Here is a 25,849-nt window from a genome sequence, read left to right as displayed (position 1 = left end):
CGGTTCTCCCCCCGTTGTCTTTCCCTATCTAAGAACGGTTCTCCCCCCGTTGTCTTTCCCTATCTATGAACGGATCTCCCCCCGTTGTCTTTCCCTATCTATGAACGGTTCTCCCCCCGTTGTCTTTCCCTATCTATGAACGGTTCTTCCCCCGTTGTCTTTCCCTATCTATGAACGGTTCTTCCCCCGTTGTCTTTCCCTATCTATGAACGGTTCTCCCCCCGTTGTCTTTCCCTATCTAAGAACGGTTCTCCCACGTTGTCTTTCCCTGTCTATGAGCGGTTCTCCCCCCCGTTGTCTTTCCCTATCTATGAACGGTTCTCCCCCCGTTGTCTTTCCCTATCTATGAACGGTTCTTCCCCCGTTGTCTTTCCCTATCTATGAACGGTTCTTCCCCCGTTGTCTTTCCCTATCTATGAACGGTTCTCCCCCCGTTGTCTTTCCCTATCTAGGGAACGGTTCTCCCACGTTGTCTTTCCCTGTCTATGAGCGGTTCTCCCCCCCGTTGTCTTTCCCTATCTATGAACGGTTCTCCCCCCGTTGTCTTTCCCTATCTATGAACGGTTCTTCCCCCGTTGTCTTTCCCTATCTATGAACGGTTCTTCCCCCGTTGTCTTTCCCTATCTATGAACGGTTCTCCCCCCGTTGTCTTTCCCTATCTAGGGAACGGTTCTCCCACGTTGTCTTTCCCTGTCTATGAGCGGTTCTCCCCCCCGTTGTCTTTCCCTATCTATGAACGGTTCTCCCCCCGTTGTCTTTCCCCTTCTAGGCGATACGCCGAAACGTTAAAGGGAATATAACCTCAGGTATTTGGTGTGGAACACCAACGTTTGCCGCTCTGGCCGCTCTTGCCTTAGGCTTTAAAAAAGTTTGGCGCCACTGTACAGAGAAATTTGAAAAATTGAAGGGGTCTTCCATAAAAATTGCTTTGCAGGTTATATTCCCTTTAATCTCGGGCTTCCCGATTTTTCTCTCTTTCCTATCAATGAACGGTTCTCTCCCCATTGTCTTTCTCCTTCTAAGCAATAATACTGGCAGCTAGGAGCAGTACACAAGGAGAACGCAACCCGTCAAAAGTCGTTCATTTTTCATTGGTTAAACGCTTTAGCGCCTGCTGCCGTCGGAAGGGGAAAATTCGGAAATTGTCTTCTCCCCGCCCGTAAAACGTTCAGCGTAAAGGTTCGTCCAATGAAATTTGTACACAACACTGCCTTTGCGTGTTTAAAGGCGCTGCGTTCTCCTTGTGTTTGTTGCTCCTAGCTAGGAAGTTCTTGGTTTCTTTTTTTTTTGCTCGTTATGAGCCATTGTAACGGGTGGGACAATACAGTCCGCTCGTCCATTTAATTAAACAGGTGCGAGATATGTGTTACGGCCACGCCAACGGGGGGATACTTGGGGATAGGGTTGGGACACCCGTGGCGGAAGTATGACAACCACCCGTTGGGGGATTAGTGGTTATCCTCACACGGCCATCCGCAAACTCTGCCTCCCGGACGCCTGGGATTACAGGAGTGAGCCACTACTCCCGGCGTTCTTGGTTTCTGTTTAACTCTTTTATAATTTATCAACAACGTTAAAAAATTACAATCTTTAAAAATATATTATACTATTATTTGAATATTAACCTACATTCGGTTTAATTAAAGGTTTTTTAAATTTTATTTAAAAAAATGGTTTTTGTTAATTTTTCCTATGACTAACGTTGAATTTTGGTATTAGCAGAAGTAAATGAACCGCAGTTATCAGACTGCTATCCTCCTCATGTTGGAGGCGTTTTCCTTATGAAGTTACATTTTGACCTCAAATTTGAAATTTTGCGCGCTCCTAGGTCGAAAAAAAAAACATTTTTGTTTATTTGAAACCATTTTAGAAATAGCTATAACCACAATTCCCAAGTGCAATTTATCGCGTCAAAAGACGAGAATGGAAATTAGTTTTTATTTGACTCATAATTTTCGTAAGGAAAACGCCCTTCGATTCTGAGCGCTATTTTGATAACTTCAGTGCGTTTACTTCGGGTATTAGCGCATCGGTTTTTAACATTTTACAGCAACTGTACGTACCCTAGAATTGGTTACCATGGTTTTCCGGCCGGAAGTTGGTAAACGCTATTGACCACGAGCGAGGCGGTTATTTCGATTCTAGGGTACAGGTTTACAATATCTTTTGTGGCAAAGGCAATTGCTGAAACTATTTAAAGGGAATATAATCTGCAAAGCAATCTTTATGGGGGAGCCCTCAGTTTTTCAAATTATCCTGTACAGTGGCGCCAAACATTTTTAAAGCCAAAGGCAAGAGTGGCCAGTGCTGCAAACGTTGGTTATATTCCATTTAATACACCCTTCAATAAAATATCTTCATGGAAACTGCCAATAAGTAATATTTCCAAGAGACAGGACCAGATACCTGAGATTATATACATAGTTTTCACTAAAGGGGGTAGGCACATTTTAGCCCGCATTTAATCCCCCCCCCCCTCTAAGCACGCCCCTGCCTTGCCCTGCCCTGCAATTCCCCTTTGTTGTATTTTTTCAGATGAAGTTTAAACAAATAGGTTTAATCTTTGGTAAACCAAATGTAACATTTTTTACTGAAATATTTATGGAGAATGAACTTAAGTTTACCAGTTTTCTTTAGGCATCATCTGAAGAGCATATTAGTCGCAAACTATTAAAGCCCCTTTTTTTTTCAAATAAAATTAAATCGGTCAGTTTTGGCCAAAACATTTAATTAAAAATTGCTTATTTCGTATCTAATATAAAACATTAAAAGCTCGCATATATTACAGCATTTTTTTGGGAACATTCACGACGTAACAAGTACCAACGATAGACATTATACATAACATAACACTTTTTTTCTTTGATTTAAAATATAAGACGTAAAAGGGTACTATAGTAATATATCTAAGGAGGAAATGTTTATAAATTGTATTTACACAAAACATTACCCTTGCTTCAAACGTATGGCTAACAAGGCACAATTAATTCTAAATCTCCACAATGTACTGAAAAACGCTAATTACAATTTTAAACTATACCCAATGTAGCTTATACAAGAGACTAAATTAGTCATTATCACCCATTTTCCACTACTTTCGAGATAATTTTTACTCATGTACACATCGAAAGACTAACGTGCATGATTGTCACGAGTTAAAAATATATAACATTTTCTTCTAAACTATCTAATTTTAAATGTTAAAAACCAGGAAGGAAATTTAACTCGTGTGAATTTTAGTTAAATCGCTCCTTATCTTTCTCCGTAGCAATAACTGCAATTTATATCAATGCATTGCTAACTGAATTTTTAAACAGTATTATTTAGATTTCAACCCTTTACCCTGTTCAGTATTGTTTATCTTAGCTCATGGTTAGTTTAAAGAGTGAATATTCTATCAGCGAAAAATTCAAACAAACATGTACGATTTCTTGTCAGATTCCGATCTAAATGGAGGATGACTTTTGTTGTCCGAATGTCGGCTATCAGGTGGCAAACACGAGTAATCCATTGTATCTTGAGCGTTAAAAGAATCTTTGTTAACCTAGAAGGATAACACCAAAACAAACAATTATTTGATAATTTAAAATTTTTTAAACTTTCAAAAGCTCACCAAATATTGAGTATGTGATTTATCATTGTCCGCTAACGATTGAAAGTAAGGAACCACTCTGTATTGCTGATTATCGTAAAAGTAACGGTAGAATCCACCGCAAGCGGATATGATTAGAACAAGTAATGCAACTCCAACCCAAAAATACCATAATGAGTACACGTAGTCGCAGCATAAGTTATCTCCGCAACAATACTGCTCAATTCCACATCTAAATTCACAATTAAGAAATTATAACAGGAAAATAATTCATAGAAAGGAAGAACTTACAGATTGTGATCACAGTAATAAGCAACGGCCTAAATATGAAAAATACATTTAGATTTATAAGGTAAAAAAATGGAAAACACAATGTTCAAGTCTAACCTGATATGGAAAGGTTAAAAATGCTGCGAGAGATATAGGTCCAAGCTTTAAAATCTTTGTGATGTGCAATTCCATTGTCAGTTTAGACTGGAGAATAGAACCGAAGGTAGTTCAAGACCGACACAACAAATGAGGTGAATGACTTGTTACCAAAAGACTAAGCCTAATTTCTCAGAGGTAAGACGACTTTTTCCTTAAATTGAAAGTTCGTAAACAATGAGTAAACATTAGGCCTTTGCTCAAATATTTTTTTAGCGAAACGAATAGAGTACTCCACGACTGCAGTGTGTACAATAAGTAGAAGTAATACTTTCTTACGTAGTTCACAATTAATATTCAACGAAGTTCAAAAAGTTAGTTTCATTGTTGACACAGCTGCGAAAGTCTGGGAACACAACTAACCCCAGCAGACATTTACCGAAAAAAGTGTTTGTCACCAAAGGTTGTCATTAGCTTGGGATTTCGCAGCTATGGCACTAGAAAGTCTAGAAGCTATCCTGCACTGTCAACATTGGATGACCAACACAACTCTTACATCACCACCTGCCAAGTTGCCAAAAAATATATCCTTACCTGGAAGCACGTACATTTAAATTTTAGCATAGCCTGAAGATATCTCCAGCCTTTGCTAGTGCTATCAGCTGGTTGTTGTCAAAACGATAAAATCTGGATGGCCAAATACATTTATCTCCAATGGACGACTTGTTTTTCGTAAAAGTACGCTTAAGCCATAAATTAGGAGGCTTATGAATAATAAAATTACACAGAGAATACATTTATTATAAAAATACAGCAGTAAAGTTAATCACATTTATAATTACAAGGCAACGACCAGGTGATATGTTATTAAGGGCTTAAAATACTTTTTATACCATTCTCATAAGACACCTTTTGTGAAGCTTAAAGCGAGAAAGGTAATTTTTTGTTCATTTTGTTACCAATAAAGTGTTATTCAGAAAAACCTTGAGAAAATGGTCTAGAGTAGAGAATAAATTGGAGGGAAGGGGTCTTATCCAATCGAATATGATTAAAAAATAGTTCAAAATTTAATATCTTTTGTCGAAATTTATCTTCCTTGGGTATGAAAGCTCTTTTGAGTTTCTCACTAAGTGTTTTTTTGGTAAATAGATAGCAATGAGGAAGCAAACTACGTTATCAAAAATTACTTGATTTTTAACAGTATTCTTTTTAAAAAGATTTAAGCTCATGAATAATTATTAAACGAGAATAGAAACAGGTGTAAATATACAGATGGAGGTACATTTACAGAAATTTCATTAGCCTGACGGTATTATAATTTTTCAAAATTTCAAGATATGTAGCGATTGAAAGGAATAGTGTAAGCTGTTTCCTTAGAAAAAAGGATCTTAAATAAGAGAGTACATTTCGGTATAAAAAGTAAAAAGGACAATTATTCCGAAGAATCGGAATCGTGTCTTTTTCTCTTGGATCTGGAGACATTTCTGTCAGAACTATCATCCGAATGATTACGTTTATTGTTGGAACTTCTTCTTGAGTCTTCGCTACTGCTGCTGTCGTGTCGAGTTCTCTCCTTATTCTTATGCTTTTTCTTCTTTTTCTTTTTCTTGGATTTAGAGATTCTGAAGTGAAATTAAAAAATATGTAACGCAAAAATTTCTTGCAAAAGTGTTCAGTTTACTTTTTGTCCTGTTCTCCATCCGAATTTTGGCTTTTAGCAGTGTCCTTAATAACACTGGGAGTTTGGAAAACCACACCGTTCTTTGAATTATTTGAGCTAACAAAGCCGGGTCTTGTTTTCCCAATGCCAACAGTCCTTTCACCTTCTCTTTCAGTCGGATTTCTTTGTAACACCTCAGCAAGATCCTAATGCGAATAATAATTATTATTATTTTCCATTCCCAAGAATTTAAAACATAACATCAATTGTACTTCTTTTGATAGAGGTTGAACCTCCTTCTTAATCGGTTTTTTGCCTCTAAAATTGATTAAGAGTACGAAAATTAAATATTACAAATTTACAAAATAAAAGCTGATTTTAAAGGTTGATCTCACAAGGCAGCAAGCATGGCTTCTTCCTCAGCTGCTTTAATTGCAGTCATATCATTTTTTCGAATTTCAATTTGTTCTTTGCTATTTCTGTCTTTCGAATACCAACTTAAATCTTTTCCTTTTTGCCATCGTCCCACAGGTGCCTTCACTGAATGTCCTGTACGAAACAAAACGATATATTAAATCTTAAGGTCATAAAGAGATAAGTAAGAACAAAATGACAAGAACAAACCTAAATAATTTTCTCTATATTTGTCTAGTTTTACATCTTCCCAGTTAAACTGATCTGCTCCTCCTCGAACTCCTCCACGAGAAGGGTGATACATGGCTACTAAATAAGGTCAACAGGTAAATATAAAGGACATATGGCATATACAATTCTCCCAGAAGTATAAGACCAAGGCCGAAAATAAAACCTTTGGTTTACGCTTTACACAAATTATTTCAAATATTTTCATCTGTATAGAGTAAAAAATAACTTACCTTTAATGTAAAAAGACAAAAAGATCAATATTTTACTATATTTCTAAATTAAACACAATAACTAACATACTTTATTTATTATTCAACAAGTAGAAATCCATTTTGGCAGGAAAAAAAACTATTACAGCAGACGACGTTCGTAGTGTCTATTTCATAGGGATAGAAAATAAGTAGAGGCCCAGACCATGGATGCCCAGACCTTGGAGTAGAAAAGTTGACTTTTCTACTCCAAGCCCAGACAGGGGAAAAAAAGAGCTGCTTTCTGTTATGGAAATTTCATTTTTCTTATTTTTGGGGTTTAAATAGATTAAAAAGGGGGGGGGGGCAGAATAACGTGAATGGATGAGCCCAGGATGAGCCTACACACCAAGCGCACCAGATTCAAAATTAAACAAATGGAAAATTAACAATCACTAATAGCGAATAGTGCAATAAAATGAACACACAAACAAAAAATTAAAATACGTGACAAATCGAATAACTAGACAAAAAAAAAGAAACGAGATAATTTTAAAAACGTCATAATAGCTGTTTGCAATTTTTAGCCATGTAGATGGCGACTCTGTGCCAATTATAATAATGCTTTAAAATCAGCCTTTGCACTTGGGCAAGCTTTGCAGACGAATTTTTAGTTAAAAGGAACTTAACATTAAAATGTTTGTAACCGCTGTTAACTTTGTTAGAACTCCTGGACCAACTAATTTTTTTAAACGACAACAAATTTTTAAACTTGCTGCTGTAAGTTTTTCATATAAAATTAAAATTCCAGACTAATTTTTGCTTTCAGTTCATGATGGGGACAGATTTTAGAGCTTAAGTTTACTTAATGGGAATGAATGTGGTGGAACACGCGACGAACGCCAATAGGTTAGGTTAGGAGAAGGTACATATTACCCATTCCCATAAAGTAAATCTAAGCTGATTTTAGTTCCTTCTCAACTGACGCATTCCTTGGCCAATTCTAAAAACTTATTTTCATTTTTAAAGCATTATTATGGAAGGAAGAGGAATTGTTATTCTATTGCTATAAGATATGTTCAAAGAGCATTAGTTTACGCTCGTAACGGACGTAGAGCTAAAAAGCAAACAGAAAGAGAAGTAAACTAATAATTGTTAATCTTAAGATTGCGTAATATTTAATAAAAATCTATACCTAGTTATGGATTGACCGCCTTCGAGCAGGCTGTAATGAACTGGATGTCCGCTATTCCTCATTTATTTTTGGTCTTATTAAAGTACTTATAACATATATATACTGGTTTTGTCATAAGTAAAATAATAACCATTAGTGTGACACTAAACTATTTTGGTTAATGATAGTCTATAGCATAATGATAGCATACTCTGAAATATTGGAAGTGGAAAATTGTCATACCCTTCTTTTTAATTGCAAAATTACTGCCAACTTTGTGTTATGGTGATATATATAAGCAAAGGAGTGTTTTGGTCTCAATTTCAGAAATAACTTCCTCAAGAAACTGAGGGGGATATTTATAAATGTCAGTTTTATGTACCGATTCAATAGTACTTATTTTGCGAAAGGAAAAACTGATTTTACACTTCACTATCATTTTGCGGAGATTTCAGAGTATCATTAAAAAAATTGGTTTGATCCGAGCTTATGGCATTGGGTTGAGTCAGTCCACTATTGGTAAATGTGACTGTAGGGAGTTGTTGCCACCCCCCTCCTACACATTGTTACCTGACCACCTAATTATTATTATTAAATCTGTGTTGGGAAAATAGGAAGTGTCATACTTAGGTTTATTACATTATTGTCAAATAATATAATTGCTTAACAATTTTCTTAAGAGCAATATCTTAATTAATAAGAAGACTCTTGCTGATTTGGCTGTATGGGAACCAAGAACGTTTAAGGTATTAATATACACCCCATTAATTAACAACATTTAACTCCTTCAACCCATTTCAGTGTTTAACAAAAGTAGGAGAGATGAAAGAGTTTTTGGATCCAATGCCAGAAAATGTTACGCCTTTAAAAGCTCCTGAAGGTGTTATAACTAAAGGAATGCTATGAATGTATTTATTTTTGTCACATTGATGAAAATATACATATGATTCATGTAGAATTTAGTCACATAATGCATAAAAAATCATTTAAAATTATTACGTTCTTGTCATGTTATTTTTTGATGCCAAGTTTGTCCTTTAAATGGCACAATATTATAATATATTTACATGCAATATAATCATAAGTACCTTTATGGAGTAAATAGTCATCTTTTTATAATAGTTAATACATGTATATCAAGAAATAAGCCTTTTTAGAATATGAAGCCAAATAATTTAAAAATAGAACGCGCTATAATAGTATGCTATTTAATGATAAGAGTAAAAACCCATCGTATAATCTTTTAAAAAACTACAATTGACAGAACTATTTACAGTAGTTCTAATCCAAGGAGATCTAAAAAATGTTTAGGAATATATAAAACTTTGTATTTTTCCTTGGAACAATTTCTTCTGAATATTTCACACCTTTAAGGCATTTTTTTTTAATTTAAAAACCTAAAACTTTGATATTTAAAAAAATTATAAGTCTTGTGTTTATTGTAGAGGTCACTATAAAGTTTTGGTCACTTTCAGTCCGAGTGCTTCGCACAGTAACAATACTACACATTTGAGTGTTTGTTGTTTTAGGAATTTACACTTTTTTCTTATCATTTCTTCACCAAATACTGCATTTATTTTGAGGATTCATAAAAGATCCCGAAGAACACTGAAATACTTCAGAAAATTCCGGCAATTGTTGTAAAGCTCTAACCACCCTGCGTAAAATATACAAAAATATTTTATGAAATCGTAGTAATAAAGAATTTGAAAATGAAGAAAAATACCTAATATGATTCGGTGAACTTGTGCTGTACTCGTTTAATGATCTGACTTTGTCAGCGGTCATAGCTTGGCACATTGACTAAAGTTTAGGATAAATATTAGATTAATTTTATTATATTTAGACACAATAAAACAATAAAAAAGTACGAACCTGGGCGTAAGATATAAAGAAGAGTTCATCACTACTGTGCAATAAGCCTGGTAACAAGGCTTGTTCTTGTTGGTTATTTTTAAAAGCCTATTAAATACATAGTTATGAGTAAAACATTTACTTAATGCGTAAGATTGATAATAAATTTTTAAAACAATTCTTACTTTATATGCAAATTTCAATGCTGCCAAATCGGCAATTGTTTCACCCAATGCGAGTTTTCCATTGACCTATAATAGAAATGAACAAATACCATTAAACAAATTGCTTAAACTTTTAGAGGGATTTTTAACTCCTTACTTCGATATTTCCATGTAATGTTTCATTTCCCAGCTTCTCCCTAATACAGGAAGCTTCCCGTTTGTAAAGTCTCTCAGATCTGTCAAACAGCCATGGTTCAAGAACACCAAACTGATTGTACATGACACCTTTCTCATCAAACGCTTTGAAGATTTGACTGCCCAAAATCGTTCCCAAAGACCCAAATTTAACAGCGCTGTAATTGCAAAAGTATAATTGTTAATTACAAAAGGGACATGGCGAGTTATTGTAATAGAAAAATAAATTACTTTGGAGAAGATGGATCAAAAATTGGCAATTGTAATAAACCAGCGGGAATTACCAAGTTATTTCCCCTGTATTGATAAATACTAGCAACATCATGCGGGCTTATCGTCCAGCTGTAAAGTAGAAAACAATAAAACCGAAGAAGTTAATTTTTACTATTCTAAATCTAAGCAAAATGAAGCATTTCATCAACACGTGAAAGAGAAGTTCAAAAATTATATTCATAGAAATCTCATAGGTAACTAGAATGCTGCCGTGTAACTGGCAAATGGGCCAAACGCCGTGGCAGACGATAGCCAGATCTCAGCCAATCAGAGCTCAAAGAGTGGTTCTGCCAAGAATTTAATGTCACCAGAGAGAATGACGTCACCTATCTCCCGCTATAGTAGCGGATCCAAGGAGGATTATTATCCTCCTTGGCGGAACCACTCTACGGCCTCTCATTGGCTGAAGGTTCAAGGCGAACTGGCGTCAAGCTCGGCCGTAGGCGGCAGCATTCTAGTTACCTATGAGATTTCTATGATTATATTTATGTCGTGTTCATCTTGTTAAAAGTTACATGCATTTTTGATGTAAAGTGGTATTTCGTATTTATAGCCATTACTTCGAGAAAAACGCATGATTATTTCACAGACCCACTAAAATGTTGTCTAAGCCTTTTACTGATTACAAAAACCTAAACGCATGAGCCTGGAGGGCGCGATTTAATATTTTTTGCCTTAGAAATTTATAGCTAGTGCAAACACGTGCAAAATCCAAATTTCCCGCCTCAAATTTAATTACAATTAACTGGTATTATTAAAGTGACTGAACAAAAACCAGAAAATAGCAACAACAAAAATACAAACCTTGACTCTGAATTAACTGGTTTTTCAAGTAGTTCTTCTTCCTTCTTTCGTAAGAACAATTGGCCATTGATTATATTCTCAATTAAGTTATTAGGAATTACTTTGCTCTGTAAAAATATTAAAAAATATTAATAACAGGAATTTTTTCAACTAATAACTCTTCTTCTACATGGTTGCCACAATATATTCAGTTTGAAATTTGCCATTTCTTTAATAAAACTTTCCAGAAGCCTTTAAATTCCCGGACTTTATTCAAATTCTTAAAATTCCCAGACTTTTCCCTGACTTTACTGCCTTAATTTCCAAATTCCCCGATTTTTCCCTGCATTTTAGTCTTATTTTCAAATTCCCCGATTTTTCCCTGCATTTTAGTCTTATTTTCAAATTCCCTGTCTTTTTCGCTGACATTTTAGGCTTATTTCCCGGTTTTTCAATTTAATGTGGCTACAATGTTCTAAAACGCCAACAAAAGGAGAAAAACAAAATGAGTGTACTTACACTTTTATAATAATCTTCCAGAGAATGGGAGTTTTCAATGAAATTAGGATAGCCTCTCAAAGAAACTAAGGAGTTTATCTACGATTGAGAGAAATAAAGTGAGTGTGGAGTGGAGGAAACTTCGTTTCGACGCTGCAAAAGGGGTGAGAAACTGGGTTTACCTTTTCTTTGATCTTGTCTGTGATTTGGCTATGGTCGGCCCACGGAATACTGTCAATGCTACTCTTAAAAGTTTCCACTACATTGGATTCCACAAATTGAGACTGAACGGAAAAAAATTAATAAAAATCTAAATGTTAAACCGGTCGAACGAGATGCTTTCGCAATCGACTATCCTATACTGTGGTATTAAATTTCTTTACCTCCGAGTTGTACAGAGATTGTCCTTTGTAATAGTTATTGACGTACATGGCTCCCATGGCGTACCCCAAGTATTTGTTGGTTAAATCCAAACACGACTCCCAAGTTTCGTACGACAAAGCTTTAATATCCGCAGCACCTATGAAATCATTATGCAAATAATTAGATAAAATGTGCATTTTTTGTTAAAGGGCTCAAACTATTCTTAAAGGGACACAGTATCGTTTGAATATCGGTAATTTCCAGAATTCGATTGGTTGGATCGGTTAGCACGAGGAGAGACCGCTTGAAATACGGGTGCCATAATTTAAATTGAAACGATTAAAGGGAATATAACCTTTAGCATTTTTGTCGCTATAAACTTAATTTACCCAAATCATAAGCAAACATCTCCATTTTACATATTGTATCGTCCGCCAGCGCTCCTACCGAGATAATCGCGAAACGTTTCCACCCAAACACAAAACACGTTAGCTTAAAAACGTTAGGTATAGTTTGCTTATTTAGCACGCGTGTTTAATATTTTGGGGGGAAAACTTTTCAATATCGGACACCGTGGCGCTACAAACTGAGCTGCTCTGAAAGAACCAATCACGCAATCTAGATTCGGGTCCAGTAGTTCATTTGTCCAAGGCTTAATTTTCTATTGTAAATGAATGGCGTTAAACCGAGTTGTACAAATATTTTCTATAGAGCCCTATAGAGATTATATGGGTATAGAAATTTCTAAAGAAAAACTATCAATTAGATAATACCAGAAGAATATAACATCTCTTACGAGATAAGTAACCATCTAAGCTAGGAAGATAAAAGTAAATTATTCACATATTTTATTCCATCTGACGATGCAAAATGTAAAACTTTTACTCCGTTACGGCGCAGACCGCCATCTGAACTTATTTTTACATTAAATAACAAGAGTCAGGGTCGTCTTTACCTAATTGGAGGCCCCTGGCCAAAGCTATGGGCGATCCCCTGTAACTCCGCACTGGAGGTTAGAAACTTGTGTGAAGTCCATCGTTGCTCTAATCTACAACTATCGGTTCAAATAGTTTCACTCGTCCTACTAAAGGTTACTAAAGAAGAAGCTTATTCTGAATTTAAAAATACTAACAACCAAAAGTCTTTATTCGTTTTAGATTTACCCTGTCTATAGACGCGACTAAATCGAAGTTTAGGACTTTCGAGCAATGTTAAAAACATTTTTTTTATTAAAATTTCTTTTGCGTTTCACTATTTGAAAAATGGGGCCCTCCAGTATCTTGGGGCCCTAGGGCTGTGCCCTTTTTGCCCAATGGGAAAGACGGCACTGACAAGAGTCATAGTTTTGAAAATTACAGCTTATAAGCCGTTATTTTAAAAACTATAATAGCATATCAGCAGGAGCCAGGAGTACAAGGCTCTTATGGACCTAAATATATTCTAGGTGGTATCCATTCTGTTTTAATTACCTGAATTAAATTCCTTTTAACCACGTTAGAAAGGGGGGGGGGGGGAGGCGAGAACTAAGAAATTACACCAATATAATATAGTACAGTAATACAAAACCTTAATTAAATTGTAATATTTTACTTTTCTCTATTAAGATATCTAGAGCGTTTTTAAGTTTTGTCCAAATAAGTTCAGATCTAGAGTTTTAAGCATAATGTTTAAACTGGCTAACCAGTCTTTTCCAGACAGTTTTATTTTATCATGAATAACATAGGGGCCTCTAGAATCGCAGGGCGTATTTATTTTAGCCAATACATAAAAACAGAGCTACTCTTTGTGATGTATATTTATCGCAATGTGTTGGCGAAATTATGGTGTTAGGCAAATTCGAATAAAACCAATAAAAAATACGATGTAATCATGAAAGTTATAATTTTTCAGATAAACCCGAAAGGTTGCCAAAAAGACCAGCTGTATTTTAGATAAACCCGAATTATTGGCCAACCGAACCAGTTCATTTTTCAGGTAAACCCGAAAATTTACCAACCAGACCAGCTGATATTTTAGATAAACCCAAATTATGGCCAATCCTAACCAGTTCATTTTTCAGATAAACCCGAATTATTGCCAAATCGGACCAGTTCATTTTTCAGATAAACCCGAAAAGTTGCCAACCAGACCAGTTGATATTTCGTATAAACCCGAATTATTGCCGAACAGAAACAGTTCATTTTTCAGATACACCCGAATTTTTACCAACCAGACCAATTGATTTTTCAGATACACCCGAATTTTTAACAACCACACCCATTGATATTTTAGGTAAACCCGAAAATTTTCCAACCAGACCAGCTGATATTTCGGATAAACCCGAATTATTGCCAAACCAAACCAGTAAATTTTTCATATAAACCCGAATTTTTTACCAACCCTGAAGAATAAAATTATTATTATTATTATTATATTATAATAACGAAGTTATTCTATAGAATAAGATTACTTTAAAGGTATTATTATATTATATTATTAATAATTATAATATTATTATATGAAGTTTGTTTACAGGAAAACCTATGACATCTTTACATAATTCTACCTTTTATATTAACTGTAAAAATCATCTAACATTAAAACACATACGCCATTACAGCAGATTTGAATTAAACTAAACCACTTAATTCCGTTTAGCCCTTAATTTCGTAGGTTTAAAATTAAAGTAAAATGAAGATTTAATCGGACCCGTAGAGTTATTCACCATTGTAACCATAATTCCCCAAACTTTGTTTGTTCTTCGAAAATAGGCCCCCTAATTTTTAAAAAGACTTTTCAACCAAATTTCTCAGAATGTTTAATAGGAAATAATGCGAAGCAAATGTATGTTTTTTTTCCCATTATATTCTATTGAAAAGTAGCCCAACCCCTTAATACGCAATATCCTGGCAATATTACGTATAGAAAAAAGTCGCCTGACAAAGAAAATGCGTGGCTTCGAAAAAACATGTTGAACGCATTATAATAAAAAGCACATTGCGCGAAATTTCGCCGACATTTTGGCGTACACAATATATCAGAAAACACTTTTATATTTCTTTGCCAGTACAACACGAGCCCCTTGTATTAAGATGTTGTAAAAGGCTGGCGCCTGTCCAATTGAAACTAATCAGTACCCTCGTTCCGCGGGGGGAAGAGGGCCACCAAACATACGCGCCGCGTCTTCCAACAGTTACATCAGTTTCGTTTTAAAGAACGAATTCCTTTATTATACTTTAATACCAAGATAAATCTAGAGCGCTACTGATACTACGCCTTCTATAGAGGCTCAAAGGGCTGGGGTATGTCAAGGCTTCGCACTCGAAACAAAAAAATCATCTTTGGCGTAGGACTAACCCCAGTTACCACTTCAAAAAAATAAGATTAGTTTTATATTATACTATGGGGTGGTTTAATAAGGCTTTTCTACAACATTTTGTATTTGGCTCTATTTACGAGTAATCTTTCCTTTAAAAATTTGTTGAGGTTAACGGTAATAGTGAGTGTAGGGAGCTGTTGGCTCGCGTGGTATGCCACCACCCTCCTACGCATTGTAACCCGGCCACCTGAATTGATGGCTTTAAAAGTCGCTTGATGACTTGGGACTAAGGTGGTGCCAAGGGTATTAGCCTAGCTGATTATTATTATTATTATTATTATTATAAAATTCAAATTATTATAACGAAATGTCTGTTAGCGGAAAACCAACAATTTAATTGGCGCAAATTTATCGACAAACCGCTTAAAGGGAGAATGAGTTTCCATATTTCAGGTGGATCAACGAATTTCGCATTTCTGTCAGTGCCAGATCTATTAAAGCCTTTGCTGAAATGGGTCCCGAAATAAAATAGTTTTTAAATATTTTTATTTGATTATTTCTACAAGCTCAAGCGAGGAATTTCAACGCTAAATTTTAGTTAATTTCTGAAATAATTGGGTTAAATTGGTGTAACTGCAGTCGATTTCTGACTAAAATTAAAATTACTGAAGAAGCTTATAGCGCATTTAATTTACTTTGGACATTATTTACTTCTAACTGGAAACACGTCTTGAATATAAATAAGCCTTTACTTTGTTTATATTTTTATGTGAAGAATATGATTAGTTGGGCCTTGGTCCCTAATATAAATGAAACGGGGTCGCTGACTATTTCTGTTTATGCCACAACAGAACTTTTCCAGAAAGGGTTGCCACGGGAACTTTCAAAGGCAGGGCGAAGAAGTGGGAAGTTTTAGAAGAAGAGTTTTTTCTTTTCATTTTTACGATTCAATTAGATACTTCAAGGCGTTACGCAACGAGTCAAATTAGAGCTAAATTAGAGTGGATGTGACCCGTAATTCGCCGCAAATGGAAAGTAATGAAGATTACATTTTTTCGCCTAAAAGACGTTGTACAATAAGAGATAATGATATCAACTTAAGAGCTCTTGTACAACAAGGCGTAATGATATCATGTTTCTAAAGATGAAGGAAGTTGGGTTTCGCTTTCGAAACTTAAAGAATGGTCCCCTGTATAGCCTCATTTTAATCGCTTTCTGATACAAACATAACGGGTTTTTTAACTAGGAAATATTTTCATTTGTGGGTGTTTTGATAGTCAGCTCTAAAGGACTAAGTATATTCGTTTGTACTTACCATCAAGTGTTTGGTAAAATTCGTTCGTCAATCCTTTAAACTTTTTGCTTAAGATGTTAGCGAAATGGAAATGTAGCCTCCACATGAAATAATTATGCATCACGCTGAAAAAATAAAATATCAGTTTTATTCGACCATAAACACAATAGGATGGCTTTATTTTTATCGAGATTTTTCTAACTTTTTATTTTATATATTTTTTGGTTAATAAACAAATTCCTATGACTTTATTTGAAGCTAAAACACAAAATCTAGTTGTCATAAAAATCCATAGGTAACAAAATAAAAATAACTTTTTTTGGAAATTTAAAACTATATTTAAAGCTAGCGTAATGCAAGGGGCTTCATTTTGATAACATTCTTCGTAATAAATATAGCCATAAGCCCATTCGATGGAAGTATCTAACTAACCCATGTAACATTTAAAATTGCGGACGTGCACATTTTAAAAAGACCGAGAATCGGTCGAAAATAGTTTGACAATAAATGTGATTTTTTTCCAGAGCGAACTCGATTAAGGATAAACAAATGACCATAATTGCAGCCCAATTTTTAATACTCCGTTTCCCATTGTAGTACTTAACACAAACAAATTGACCCCATTATGAAAAAGGGACATAATGCACGTGTGGACAATAAAAAATAAAAGCCACCAAATAGCAATATTTCTACGCATCAACGCCACATTGGAAATTAATCCTTACAAAAGGCAAAATGTAAACCGAAACTTGGGTTGTCAACCTATCGCCTGAAAGGAGGGGGGCAAGATATATTTATGTTATTCATTTCTCCTGTTTCAAGTCCTTGACGTCTCGCTCGAGCCCCGGATTTTGAAGAATACTGATGGACGTCGTTACCCATTTTTATGAAAAGGGAAAAAAACCGTTGATGGGGGAGAATTTTCTATTGTTTTTTCCTGGAGTCAAAGTTTTCGGTTTGCTTGGTTAATCGTCAAAAAGGGGTTTCGATTTTTTTTACAGGGGCCGAAATAAATTGTTCTTTTAAACTCGATTTGGTTTGTTGTTTGGAGCCAGGATGATTTTCAAAATTCATGCCTCGATTAAGACGCTCTTGTAAGAAATTGACTTATTTATATTAAGAGAAAGTAATTTTATCTTTCTTGTGAATATTTAAGAACAACAATACTTTAGGTCAGCAATGGAGGAAAAAAATACGTACCCACATTAAGGAAAGTTAAAATGATGTTATTTTTAATATTCAATCTAAGATAATATGTATTTTACGTATTTTTGCAAATCTAAGCAAATTTGTAAGCAATATTCCTATTTTTTTTTAACTGGTTATCCGAAACCAGTAACCTCTTACGCGTTGAGTTATCAAACCGGTTCTGGTAACTGATGATCATGAACTTACTGTGGTGATCTCGAATTATTAAACTGGCTACAAGGACTATAGGTATTTCAAGCTTTGAGATAACTGAACTGGTCCTTAAAGGGAATATAACCTCGAGTATTTGGTGTGGAACACCAACGTTTGCAGCTCTGGCCGCTCTTGCCTTTGGCCTTAAAAATGTTTGGCGCCACTGTACGGGGTAATTTGAAAAATTTAAGGGGTCTTCCATAAAGATTGCTTTGCAGGTTATAAGGTTTTTGCACCTGTCCTTTAGAACCAGTCCTGACGCGTAGAATTATCAAATTGGTGCATGGAATTAAACTGAGCACAAAGACTATATCGATTCCCAGTTTTTGAATAACTGAATCGGTGCAAACAATAAAGTTGCATTTTGTACCAGTGAAACACTGGAAATGGCAAGGCTTCACTAATGTGACGTTATATTCTATGGATAAGCCCTTTCCCAAACTGCAAATTCTCGGACACCGAGCTGGACAGAAATTCAACTTACGGGTCATTGCTTGACGAGATGACGGATGAGATGCCTTCGAAATACTTTTCGTCGAAAATGCCGATTTCAGTGTTATCTTGGACGTTGGCTGAAGGATAATACAGCTGAAGGATATCCTTCCACGCTATCTGAGTTCGCGATCACGGACAAAAAGAGAAACACGTTGTAACTAAAAACCTTGACAAGTTCAACTTGAAAGCTCAATATGAATATTAATAGTACCGTTGGAGCCGAGTTCCTCAGGTCATTCACGGTTATCCTCTTGTAAAATCTCTCGGGTTGTCTGTAGGCTTCTGGGGGTGGAGTTTCCTACGCAAATAATACACGAAATTTCAGTCTCGTTTTAAGGTAAAATAATATAATTCACAGGGACAGTTTGGTGGCGACAATTTCGTAGTACAAATGATATGTTTACCTCCGCGATTCTGGTCTCAAATCCATAAACCGTTGACGCGAATTTGCTGGCTGCGCTGGGTAAGGCTCCCATGACCCTCGCGAAGTCTGTCAAATAGGATTTCATGGCGCTCTCGTACTGGGAAAAAATGACGCGTTGTAGAAATTGAAATACACTTACGAAATACCATAATATGATAATTAGGGTACAATTAACACTTACTTTGTTTCCCGGAGCACCCATATAGAAATGTTTGCTCGGTAGTGTTAGTCCAGCCGGCACGATCTGAACGAATTCATCATTAGAAATACATTAAAAAGGAAAGTCTTCGAAAATGCGTCAAAGATTCGAGTTGTTGTTAATGACGTACTTTAATTATGTTCTTTCCGCGGTCAAGTTCGTCCGGTCCGACGGACACTTCGAAGAAGGCGGAGATCCCGTACTTGGTGTGCAGCTTCTGAAGGACATCTTCTCGGTTCCATCTGTTTGGGTTCCAGGTATTGGTCACTTCCCAGCCTTCAAGCTCGTGGATGATACTTTCCAATTTGGCCGACGTCAAATAATCCTTAGCGTCATTCGTGACGCAAGACTCGTAGAACTCCTTGACCAGGACGTCGGGACTTCGGGAATCGCTCTTGTACGGGATCAGGTCGAGTTGGTGTCGCAGCTTCCATTGCACTTTTTCTTTCACTTGGTCGAAGACTGACAGAGAACCTAGAGGTAATGAGTTGCGAATGAGGTTTTCAGTTTGAGAATTCTGAAATTCAGGGGTGAACCGAAGGGGAGGGGGATAAGCTTTTTTTTTTGCAAATTGTATTCAGATTTTTACTAGTCACTTTTCCTATGACAAAACAAATATAGGCCAATATAGGACGTCATTTGTCAAATTTCATATTGCCAGTAGGACGTCATTTGTCAAACAAATTTCATACTGCTAGTAGGACGTCATTCGTCAAAATTCATATTGCCAATAGGACGTCATTTGTCAAACAAATTTAATTGCTAGTAGGACGTCATTTGTCAAACAAATTTCATAGTGCTAGTAGGACGTCATTTGTCAAACAAATTTCATATTGCCAGTAGGACGTCATTTGTCAAACAAATTTCATATAGCCAATAGGACGCCATTTCGCAAACTGACAAAAAAAATTTGTGGTAAAAGCTGGCTCATTTCCCCCAAAGGTATCTCCCAGACGAGAAGCCGGCCTGGAACAGGCAGGAATCATTCTTAAGGTCATTATGAACGTCGTCTTGGGTTCTTAATGTTGTCTAGCGAGAAAATATGGAAGCTACGCCCTGCTTTGAGCTACATTATGTATTGTACATTATACCCTAAACAAGGAAAAAATGCCTTACAGCGTATGGAACTTTGATGTGAAAAACTTGCAAATATAAATATTTTTACGAGGCGGGCTAGCTATTCACCTCCCGTTGCGCGTTCGCAGTGTTGGAACTTTTCCTGGATCATCAATCTGAGGATTACGAAAACTTTTCCAACTATTTCTAACATCGAATCGAAAGAAGGTCAATATATATATATATATATATATATATATATATATATATATATATATATATATATATATATATATATATATATATATAAACGATCTTCTTTTTAACAGGGTTGCCATTTTCTGGGATTTTTTTAGACGAAATCGAATCAATCGAAAGAAGGTCAATATATATAAAACTATATCTTTTATATTATCCTGAGACTCCAAACTAGTGTAATAGGTATTTATCGAAATTAATCAACTTTTTGCCATTATCGGGAACTTTTTGAAAATAAATTCGAATTGTTTTTTTTATGTAATACGTTTTTTTAATTTGATTTTCATACAATTAAGGGCATATTTCCTGTCACAAATGATGTATATTTTAATTCGATCATTTCGGCAAACTAAAATTTTACATAATGATTATTAAATTTAATTACTATTTATCAATTTGGTTTAGTTCTGGTTCGCTTTGAATTGGATTTATATCCATGGTTTTTTTAATTATTTGATGTAAATCAGCCAAGCATGGTTTATAGAGGGTGTAAAAACTAGCGCGTCTGTAAAGGTATAGCTAGGATTTATTATTAATTGTTCGAGACAATAGTTTGATGGTGACTTGGCAATTTACGATTTAGATGTAGATGGAGTGGGACATAACAATTACGGGGATCTTTACAGTTTGGTAGACAAGCAAACGCGGTTGTGTCTTCACGCTAATTGTTTTATCTTATTTTTTGTTAATTCATCTTGAGAAAGTTGAAAAGCCAGCCCCAAACCCCTTGGAAACAAAGTGGATAAGGGCACTTTCGCGGGTTGCCGCTGCTTTTTCAAAATAATTAGGATGATTGATGTTCTAAAACGAACAATATGGCTTGTAAATAAATAAATATTTACATTTTAGATGATTAGGTGGAGTAATACAGGCGGAAAAATGAGCAGTGATATGGTTAACACATCCGCGATTTGGCGGGAAATTCGCATCCATTGGAACCAGCGTTGCCGGACGTACCAAAATTATGTTGCGTCTTTTGGCAGTAATTTTACCAGACCGTACCATATTTTCAATACTTCTGATAGACCTTACGATATTGTCAATAATTTTCGAACCCACCAACATTTTGCACTATTTTCAGCCCAAAAAAGGTTATTAGTCGCCTTGGTTTAAATTAAATTTTGAAGGCGACAACGGCAACTTTAGGTGGTTTGTTCTTTAAAATTAACTTTGAATTTCTAAAAATTATCGAAATATTATGATTTTGCAAAGAATTCAATAATTTTTGAGTTCGTATGCCATAATTTCCTTTTTTACATCATGACAACGCTGATTGGAACCCGCTTTGAACCGCGAACGTAGACGGTTCATTTTAGTGACCTAAATGAATATACCACCGAATGAATTTAACCCTGGAAACCCATACAAAATCAACAATAAACTCGCGTTAAACTTATTGAAAGTCCTTGAAATACACCAGTAACTTTCAAATAGTAATTATCCGAGGCTCTGGAGCAAAACTATTAGCCTACCTTTATTGCGAGGCAGGGGTTCGTGCTTCCGTAACCATCCACCGCAGGCGAACTCCCAGAAGTTGTCACACGGATCGAAAGTACTGTTGAGTTTGGCCGCAATGTGGGCCGCTGACCGCAAACACTCGGGACTCTTGCAGTAGTTCGTGTCGTCCGATTTGGACAACTGTCCCACTTGGACGGCGAGAGCGATGATGATGACGAAAAACACGAACAAAAGTACACACAACAGAATGATGGCTAGAGTGGTTTTCTTGCCAGTCAACGACTTGGCCTGTTGGCTCAACTCCGCCAAGCGAGAGTTCTTCGGTTCTTTGGGACCGCGACGCGATTCGCTGTCGTTCTGGTCACCGTTCTCGAGACATTTCTGTTTTTCGCGAAATTCCATCTCGGCTTTCTCTTCGTCCTGGACGTTGTATGCCCTGTCCTTCATGTTGTCCGATTGCATAACGCAATTACCTACCGAAATCCGCTGGTTTGGCTTCGATGAAATCTCGTTTCCGTTTCTAACAACTTTCTATATTTTAACACAACGCGCACTGACAAATCGAGATACGAAGTCGCGCAAAAATCACGACATATCCTCCTCGGCAAACGTCAATTTTTATAATCCTAATGACCCGAAAAGCGGAACCAGTATCGAAGGCAAGAATTCCGAGAAAAAATCTGCGGAGAAGAAAAACAAAATCACCATTAATAACGCGCCACGGTGGTCAAAATATACAAAAAAAATGCGCCAAAAAACCCCAAGGAATACTGGTCACGCTAAAAAAACGCACCCCTCGAGGATCGAAACTAACAACGTCAGCTCGTTTTCGAGCTACCGAGGGCCCTAACCCTCCTGGAGGCGAAGAACCCCCGCGCTAAACAGGGGTACCGCCGGGTGAACAAAACTGGCAACGTGGTATCGATAACGGACCAACGCGAATTGCCGGGGAAGAAGCGTTCAAAATTAACGTAAACAAATATTACGACTACCTACGATTTAAAGCTCGGGTCCCCTCGCTGGAAAAGACGAATATACAGCGGTCCGAGGTACTAATACAACTCGGTCATAAACGTTTAACGTTTTATATATTTGAAACAAACTAATCCTGGCGCGAAACGGCGGTCTATCCCTAGTCGCAGCTCGCACACTTGTTCGCTTTGTAGGTTCTGGCGTCCCAGGATAACGCGTCTGATTTCCCCTCCATTTTCGGCGCCCTCCCCGAGGGCTCAGCGGGGGGGTGGTCCAACAGGTTTCCGCGGAATACGGCGCGCCGTCAGAAGAGGGAGGGTTCGGATGACGGATTCTTTCAAACGAGTCAGAGGATTTTTTCAGCGCTTCCTTTCAAAGGCTAGCTACGGGCCTCAACCTAAAACCGGCGGACGATTCTATATCTACGTTTCGTGATATTCTCGAGTACCGAAAGGGTTAGCTTTATAAATCCGCAGATACAGAGTGACGATAAGGAACTCCTTCAATTTGGCAGCTAGTGCTACCATAAGTGTATAATATTATTACATAAGTGTGACACTTCCTATTCTTCACACGCAAACGTTTTACTGAGAGCTATTCCCAAAACAGACTGCATTACAGAAGTCGTCGCCGTTTTGCGTCCTCTCGCTAACGCGTCACACGTAGCCTTTGATAGCGCCTCGCTAGGGGGAGATTTTCTTATTGTGATGACGTCACTCCGTTACTAGCTCTCAGTAAAATATTCCTCAAAGTGGCAAACTTATGGAACAATATTATAGACTTATGGCGCTACTCATATACTCCCTCAAAAAACGGACAAAATTTAAAAGCTCTGGTGATGATAAATGACTTTTAAAGTAACGAATTCTAAAGTTATCTTCTTAAAACATAATGAATAAATAATATTAATGTCATTTATTTTGAAGAACTTCTAAAAAGGTTTACAAGTTTAGTTTAACTTTCTTACAATTTGAGGTTTAGAGTATTTCACAATAGCGTGCATTCTTCACTCGCTAGTCTGCAGAATTTGATGGGTCGAATCTGTTGTTATCACTTGAAATTTGACTGGAAATTTTCTCACTCTATGACCCTTTAAAGGACGTAACTAACCTCAAACCCAATTAGCTTCTGTTTAATCTGGTGAAAAATTAGGTTATCCGCCATAAATATACTCGCTTTAAATAAATTTCGAATTAAATAAGTGCCTACATCGGTTAATTACAATGACTAACTAGACCTTTAACCTAATTTCAACGGCTTCCAGTCACTAATAAACTATTAACGCGTTGCTTCTCGAACGATAAAAACCGTGTACTGTTTGTGGTAGGAATTAGTAACGCTTTTTTATCGGAACAACGCGATGTAGAGGAACCTAAGCTTTTGTAGGTCACTCTAAGAAAAAGCAGAACCAACTTATTTCAGTTCCAAAATAACAACAAAAATTCTTACTTGAAACTCGATTCCAAGGGATTTCAAAAATTCGACGATATTGGGAACAAAAAAATGACCTGTACGGCCGCGTTAGCTTATAAGCGCCGTTAATAAAAGAGAAGTTCTTATAGACGTATCTTAGCTAGCTGAGCAAAAAATGGATCGTTTTATCAAGCCAGATTAACTTAGGAACATAAAATGAAATAAGGCGATAATTCAAACTGTTCGCGATTGAAGAAATTGAGATTAGGGGAAAATATTTCTGTAGGCCTTGTCTCGATAAAGTCGATAATATCAAAGTCTAAAGTTTATCAAATGTACTCCAACCGTATTGAAACAACAAAATTGAATACATTTCCATTTATATTCCTTAACAAGGACGTCGTCCGCAACTTCGTAACGGCTACGTAGGAAGAAATTCACCCTTTGAACATTCCGTAAAGACTTTTCTCGTAATCGAATTGTGGCTTTTACGTGACCCGAAACTCGAAAATGTCAGAATTTCGCTTCCAACACATTTGAAACCTAATGATTGATTAAATGTAATTTGTTATTCGTTTTCGCCGATGACTTGACGGTAGATTGGTAGGCTACCAGGGTTACTCCCCGTTTGAACTAAGCTGTCAGGTAGGGATGGGGTCCAACCGGATTTATATTTATAGAGTGAACAAGGGGTTTCCAGCTGGGGACCATAAATTTGCGCCAAGACATTGAGGTCCTAAACAAAAACCGCCGAAAACAGCTGAAGGAACAGTTTATGTTTCTCGTTCTGTTCAAATTCTGTACAGCGAAGGGAGGTCAAAAGGTCTAAAATTAGATTATACGACGACACAAAACGAACATTTTTCGAATCTGTATACCACTCTTGAGTTGGCCCAACTACACATACTTACATTCTAGAAATAACATTCCAAACCAACCTAAATTTTATTTCATTTTATTGAAAAAAAGTTAATTAGTTTTTAATTTCATTTTCTCAGAATATTTAAATCTCTGATCTAATTTTTTGAAAAATAAAACAACCGTTAGATGATTTCGAAAAAAGTTGAACTAGCCAAGATTAAAATTTTGGTTAAAATTGTAAAATTAGAGAATTAAGACAATTTGTTAAAATAAAATTCAATTTATTATAACGAAATGTCTGTTAGCGTAAAACTAACAATTTAATAGAAGAAATTTGAAATTATTATTAGCAGAAGTTAATAATATGTCTCTTACGAAAAAAGTATCCATCTAAGCCATAAAAATTAAACACGTAACATCGGACGCATGAATTCCTTAATGTACGTGTTTTGAAAAATCAACTTGAGGTTTTGAAGATACATGTTTCAAGATAGGTAGCTGAATACGTTTCTCGTAAGATATTAATTAATAATGTTATTATTTATATTATCTTTGCCCTTTGTAACGTTTATTTTTAAGGGGGAAGAATACAGTAAAAGCCTCTTTTTCGTTCAAGCTGAACGTTTCTGTTTTAACAATTACATGATTGAATTATATTTTTCTTATTAGGCTGAACCTTCCTCTAGGGCTTAAAATAATTTTGATAATTCTAATATTCATAGTTAACGAGATATAAGGTCCTAACTAAAGGGTAGTTTGGGCGCTTGCCCAACTTGTTAAGCTCCGGGGGTCCGAATTAAAACGTAATAACTTAATTACTTTTAAATTTAAAATTGTCAAAATTATTTTAAGCACTAAACAGGAGGCTGTTCTACACTTAAATATTAATTTTATAAGTTAAAATACAAAATTAAAAGAGTTCAGCTTGAAATAGCGCGAAATTAGACAATGGCCACTGTAGTCTT

At 36.1% G+C, this 25,849-nt stretch overlaps 4 protein-coding genes across 11 annotated transcripts; 1 reads left to right on the top strand and 3 right to left on the bottom strand.

Annotated features, from left to right (window-relative positions):
• Nucleotides 1-2,707: 2,707 nt before the first annotated feature.
• LOC149923560 (uncharacterized) lies at nucleotides 2,708-4,569 on the bottom strand. Of its 3 annotated transcripts, none has more exons than XM_090160118.1 (5): nucleotides 4,553-4,569; nucleotides 3,980-4,172; nucleotides 3,884-3,912; nucleotides 3,614-3,824; nucleotides 2,708-3,544 (listed from the first exon to the last, which is right to left on the bottom strand). In XM_090160118.1, exons 2-5 carry the CDS (start codon nucleotides 4,052-4,054, stop codon nucleotides 3,410-3,412), a joined length of 450 nt encoding a protein of 149 aa, XP_090016244.1. In that variant the 5' UTR covers nucleotides 4,055-4,172; nucleotides 4,553-4,569; the 3' UTR covers nucleotides 2,708-3,409. The 3 variants fall into 3 exon arrangements, with proteins under 3 accessions (XP_090016244.1, XP_090016245.1, XP_090016243.1); XM_090160119.1 differs by lacking the exon at nucleotides 4,553-4,569 and adding an exon at nucleotides 4,298-4,491; XM_090160117.1 differs by lacking the exon at nucleotides 4,553-4,569 and having other exon boundaries at nucleotides 3,980-4,490.
• Nucleotides 4,570-4,738: 169 nt separating this feature from the next.
• Nucleotides 4,739-6,648, bottom strand: LOC149923559 (multiple myeloma tumor-associated protein 2-like). Of its 3 annotated transcripts, none has more exons than XM_090159665.1 (6): nucleotides 6,494-6,648; nucleotides 6,243-6,341; nucleotides 6,014-6,167; nucleotides 5,891-5,936; nucleotides 5,640-5,824; nucleotides 4,739-5,580 (listed from the first exon to the last, which is right to left on the bottom strand). In XM_090159665.1, the coding sequence occupies exons 2-6, from the start codon at nucleotides 6,334-6,336 to the stop codon at nucleotides 5,391-5,393; spliced, it is 669 nt and encodes a 222-aa protein (XP_090015791.1). In that variant the 5' UTR covers nucleotides 6,337-6,341; nucleotides 6,494-6,648; the 3' UTR covers nucleotides 4,739-5,390. The 3 variants fall into 3 exon arrangements, with proteins under 3 accessions (XP_090015791.1, XP_090015792.1, XP_090015793.1); XM_090159666.1 differs by having other exon boundaries at nucleotides 6,243-6,338; nucleotides 6,494-6,645; XM_090159667.1 differs by having other exon boundaries at nucleotides 6,564-6,631.
• Nucleotides 6,649-7,097: 449 nt separating this feature from the next.
• Nucleotides 7,098-8,623, top strand: mRpL20 (mitochondrial ribosomal protein L20). Its single transcript, XM_090159668.1, has 5 exons — nucleotides 7,098-7,231; nucleotides 7,481-7,591; nucleotides 7,651-7,728; nucleotides 8,306-8,371; nucleotides 8,427-8,623. The coding sequence occupies exons 1-5, from the start codon at nucleotides 7,148-7,150 to the stop codon at nucleotides 8,529-8,531; spliced, it is 444 nt and encodes a 147-aa protein (XP_090015794.1). The 5' UTR covers nucleotides 7,098-7,147; the 3' UTR covers nucleotides 8,532-8,623.
• Nucleotides 8,624-8,819: 196 nt separating this feature from the next.
• Nucleotides 8,820-24,205, bottom strand: LOC149923557 (endothelin-converting enzyme 1-like). Of its 4 annotated transcripts, none has more exons than XM_090159664.1 (18): nucleotides 24,060-24,205; nucleotides 21,653-22,318; nucleotides 18,997-19,340; nucleotides 18,849-18,911; nucleotides 18,648-18,764; nucleotides 18,455-18,541; nucleotides 18,233-18,360; nucleotides 16,369-16,472; nucleotides 11,776-11,912; nucleotides 11,575-11,676; nucleotides 11,414-11,491; nucleotides 10,916-11,022; nucleotides 10,070-10,180; nucleotides 9,801-9,996; nucleotides 9,665-9,730; nucleotides 9,501-9,587; nucleotides 9,352-9,428; nucleotides 8,820-9,282 (listed from the first exon to the last, which is right to left on the bottom strand). In XM_090159664.1, the coding sequence occupies exons 2-18, from the start codon at nucleotides 22,098-22,100 to the stop codon at nucleotides 9,183-9,185; spliced, it is 2,352 nt and encodes a 783-aa protein (XP_090015790.1). In that variant the 5' UTR covers nucleotides 22,101-22,318; nucleotides 24,060-24,205; the 3' UTR covers nucleotides 8,820-9,182. The 4 variants fall into 4 exon arrangements, with proteins under 4 accessions (XP_090015790.1, XP_090015787.1, XP_090015789.1 ...); XM_090159661.1 differs by lacking the exon at nucleotides 24,060-24,205 and adding an exon at nucleotides 23,578-23,651; XM_090159663.1 differs by lacking the exon at nucleotides 24,060-24,205 and adding an exon at nucleotides 22,631-22,802.
• Nucleotides 24,206-25,849: the final 1,644 nt, after the last annotated feature.

The sequence above is a fragment of the Leiobunum rupestre genome, chromosome 10, assembly GCF_980474605.1.
Source record: "Leiobunum rupestre chromosome 10, qqLeiRupe1.1.hap1, whole genome shotgun sequence".
Taxonomy (NCBI): Eukaryota; Metazoa; Arthropoda; class Arachnida; order Opiliones; family Sclerosomatidae; genus Leiobunum; species Leiobunum rupestre.
Note: the sequence above shows the minus strand (reverse complement) of the source record. Positions and strands in the feature narration are given on the sequence as shown.

Coding starts and splice junctions, on each gene's coding strand:
- LOC149923560 (XM_090160118.1), bottom strand. CDS start 4,054: ATGGAATTGCACATCACAAAGATTTTAAAGCTTGGACCTATATCTCTC. Junction 3,913..3,979: donor TTTTAACCTTTCCATATCAG/GTTAGACTTGAA, acceptor TTTCATATTTAG/GCCGTTGCTTATTACTGTGA. Junction 3,545..3,613: donor AATCACATACTCAATATTTG/GTGAGCTTTTGA, acceptor TTATCCTTCTAG/GTTAACAAAGATTCTTTTAA.
- LOC149923559 (XM_090159665.1), bottom strand. CDS start 6,336: ATGTATCACCCTTCTCGTGGAGGAGTTCGAGGAGGAGCAGATCAGTTT. Junction 5,937..6,013: donor GAAGCCATGCTTGCTGCCTT/GTGAGATCAACC, acceptor AATCAATTTTAG/AGGCAAAAAACCGATTAAGA. Junction 5,825..5,890: donor TTCAACCTCTATCAAAAGAA/GTACAATTGATG, acceptor TATTCGCATTAG/GATCTTGCTGAGGTGTTACA.
- mRpL20 (XM_090159668.1), top strand. CDS start 7,148: ATGTTTGTAACCGCTGTTAACTTTGTTAGAACTCCTGGACCAACTAAT. Junction 7,232..7,480: donor AAATTTTTAAACTTGCTGCT/GTAAGTTTTTCA, acceptor TCATTTTTAAAG/CATTATTATGGAAGGAAGAG. Junction 8,372..8,426: donor GGGAACCAAGAACGTTTAAG/GTATTAATATAC, acceptor AACCCATTTCAG/TGTTTAACAAAAGTAGGAGA.
- LOC149923557 (XM_090159664.1), bottom strand. CDS start 22,100: ATGCAATCGGACAACATGAAGGACAGGGCATACAACGTCCAGGACGAA. Junction 18,765..18,848: donor TGGGTGCTCCGGGAAACAAA/GTAAGTGTTAAT, acceptor ATTTTTTCCCAG/TACGAGAGCGCCATGAAATC. Junction 11,023..11,413: donor TGGAAGATTATTATAAAAGT/GTAAGTACACTC, acceptor ATATTTTTACAG/AGCAAAGTAATTCCTAATAA.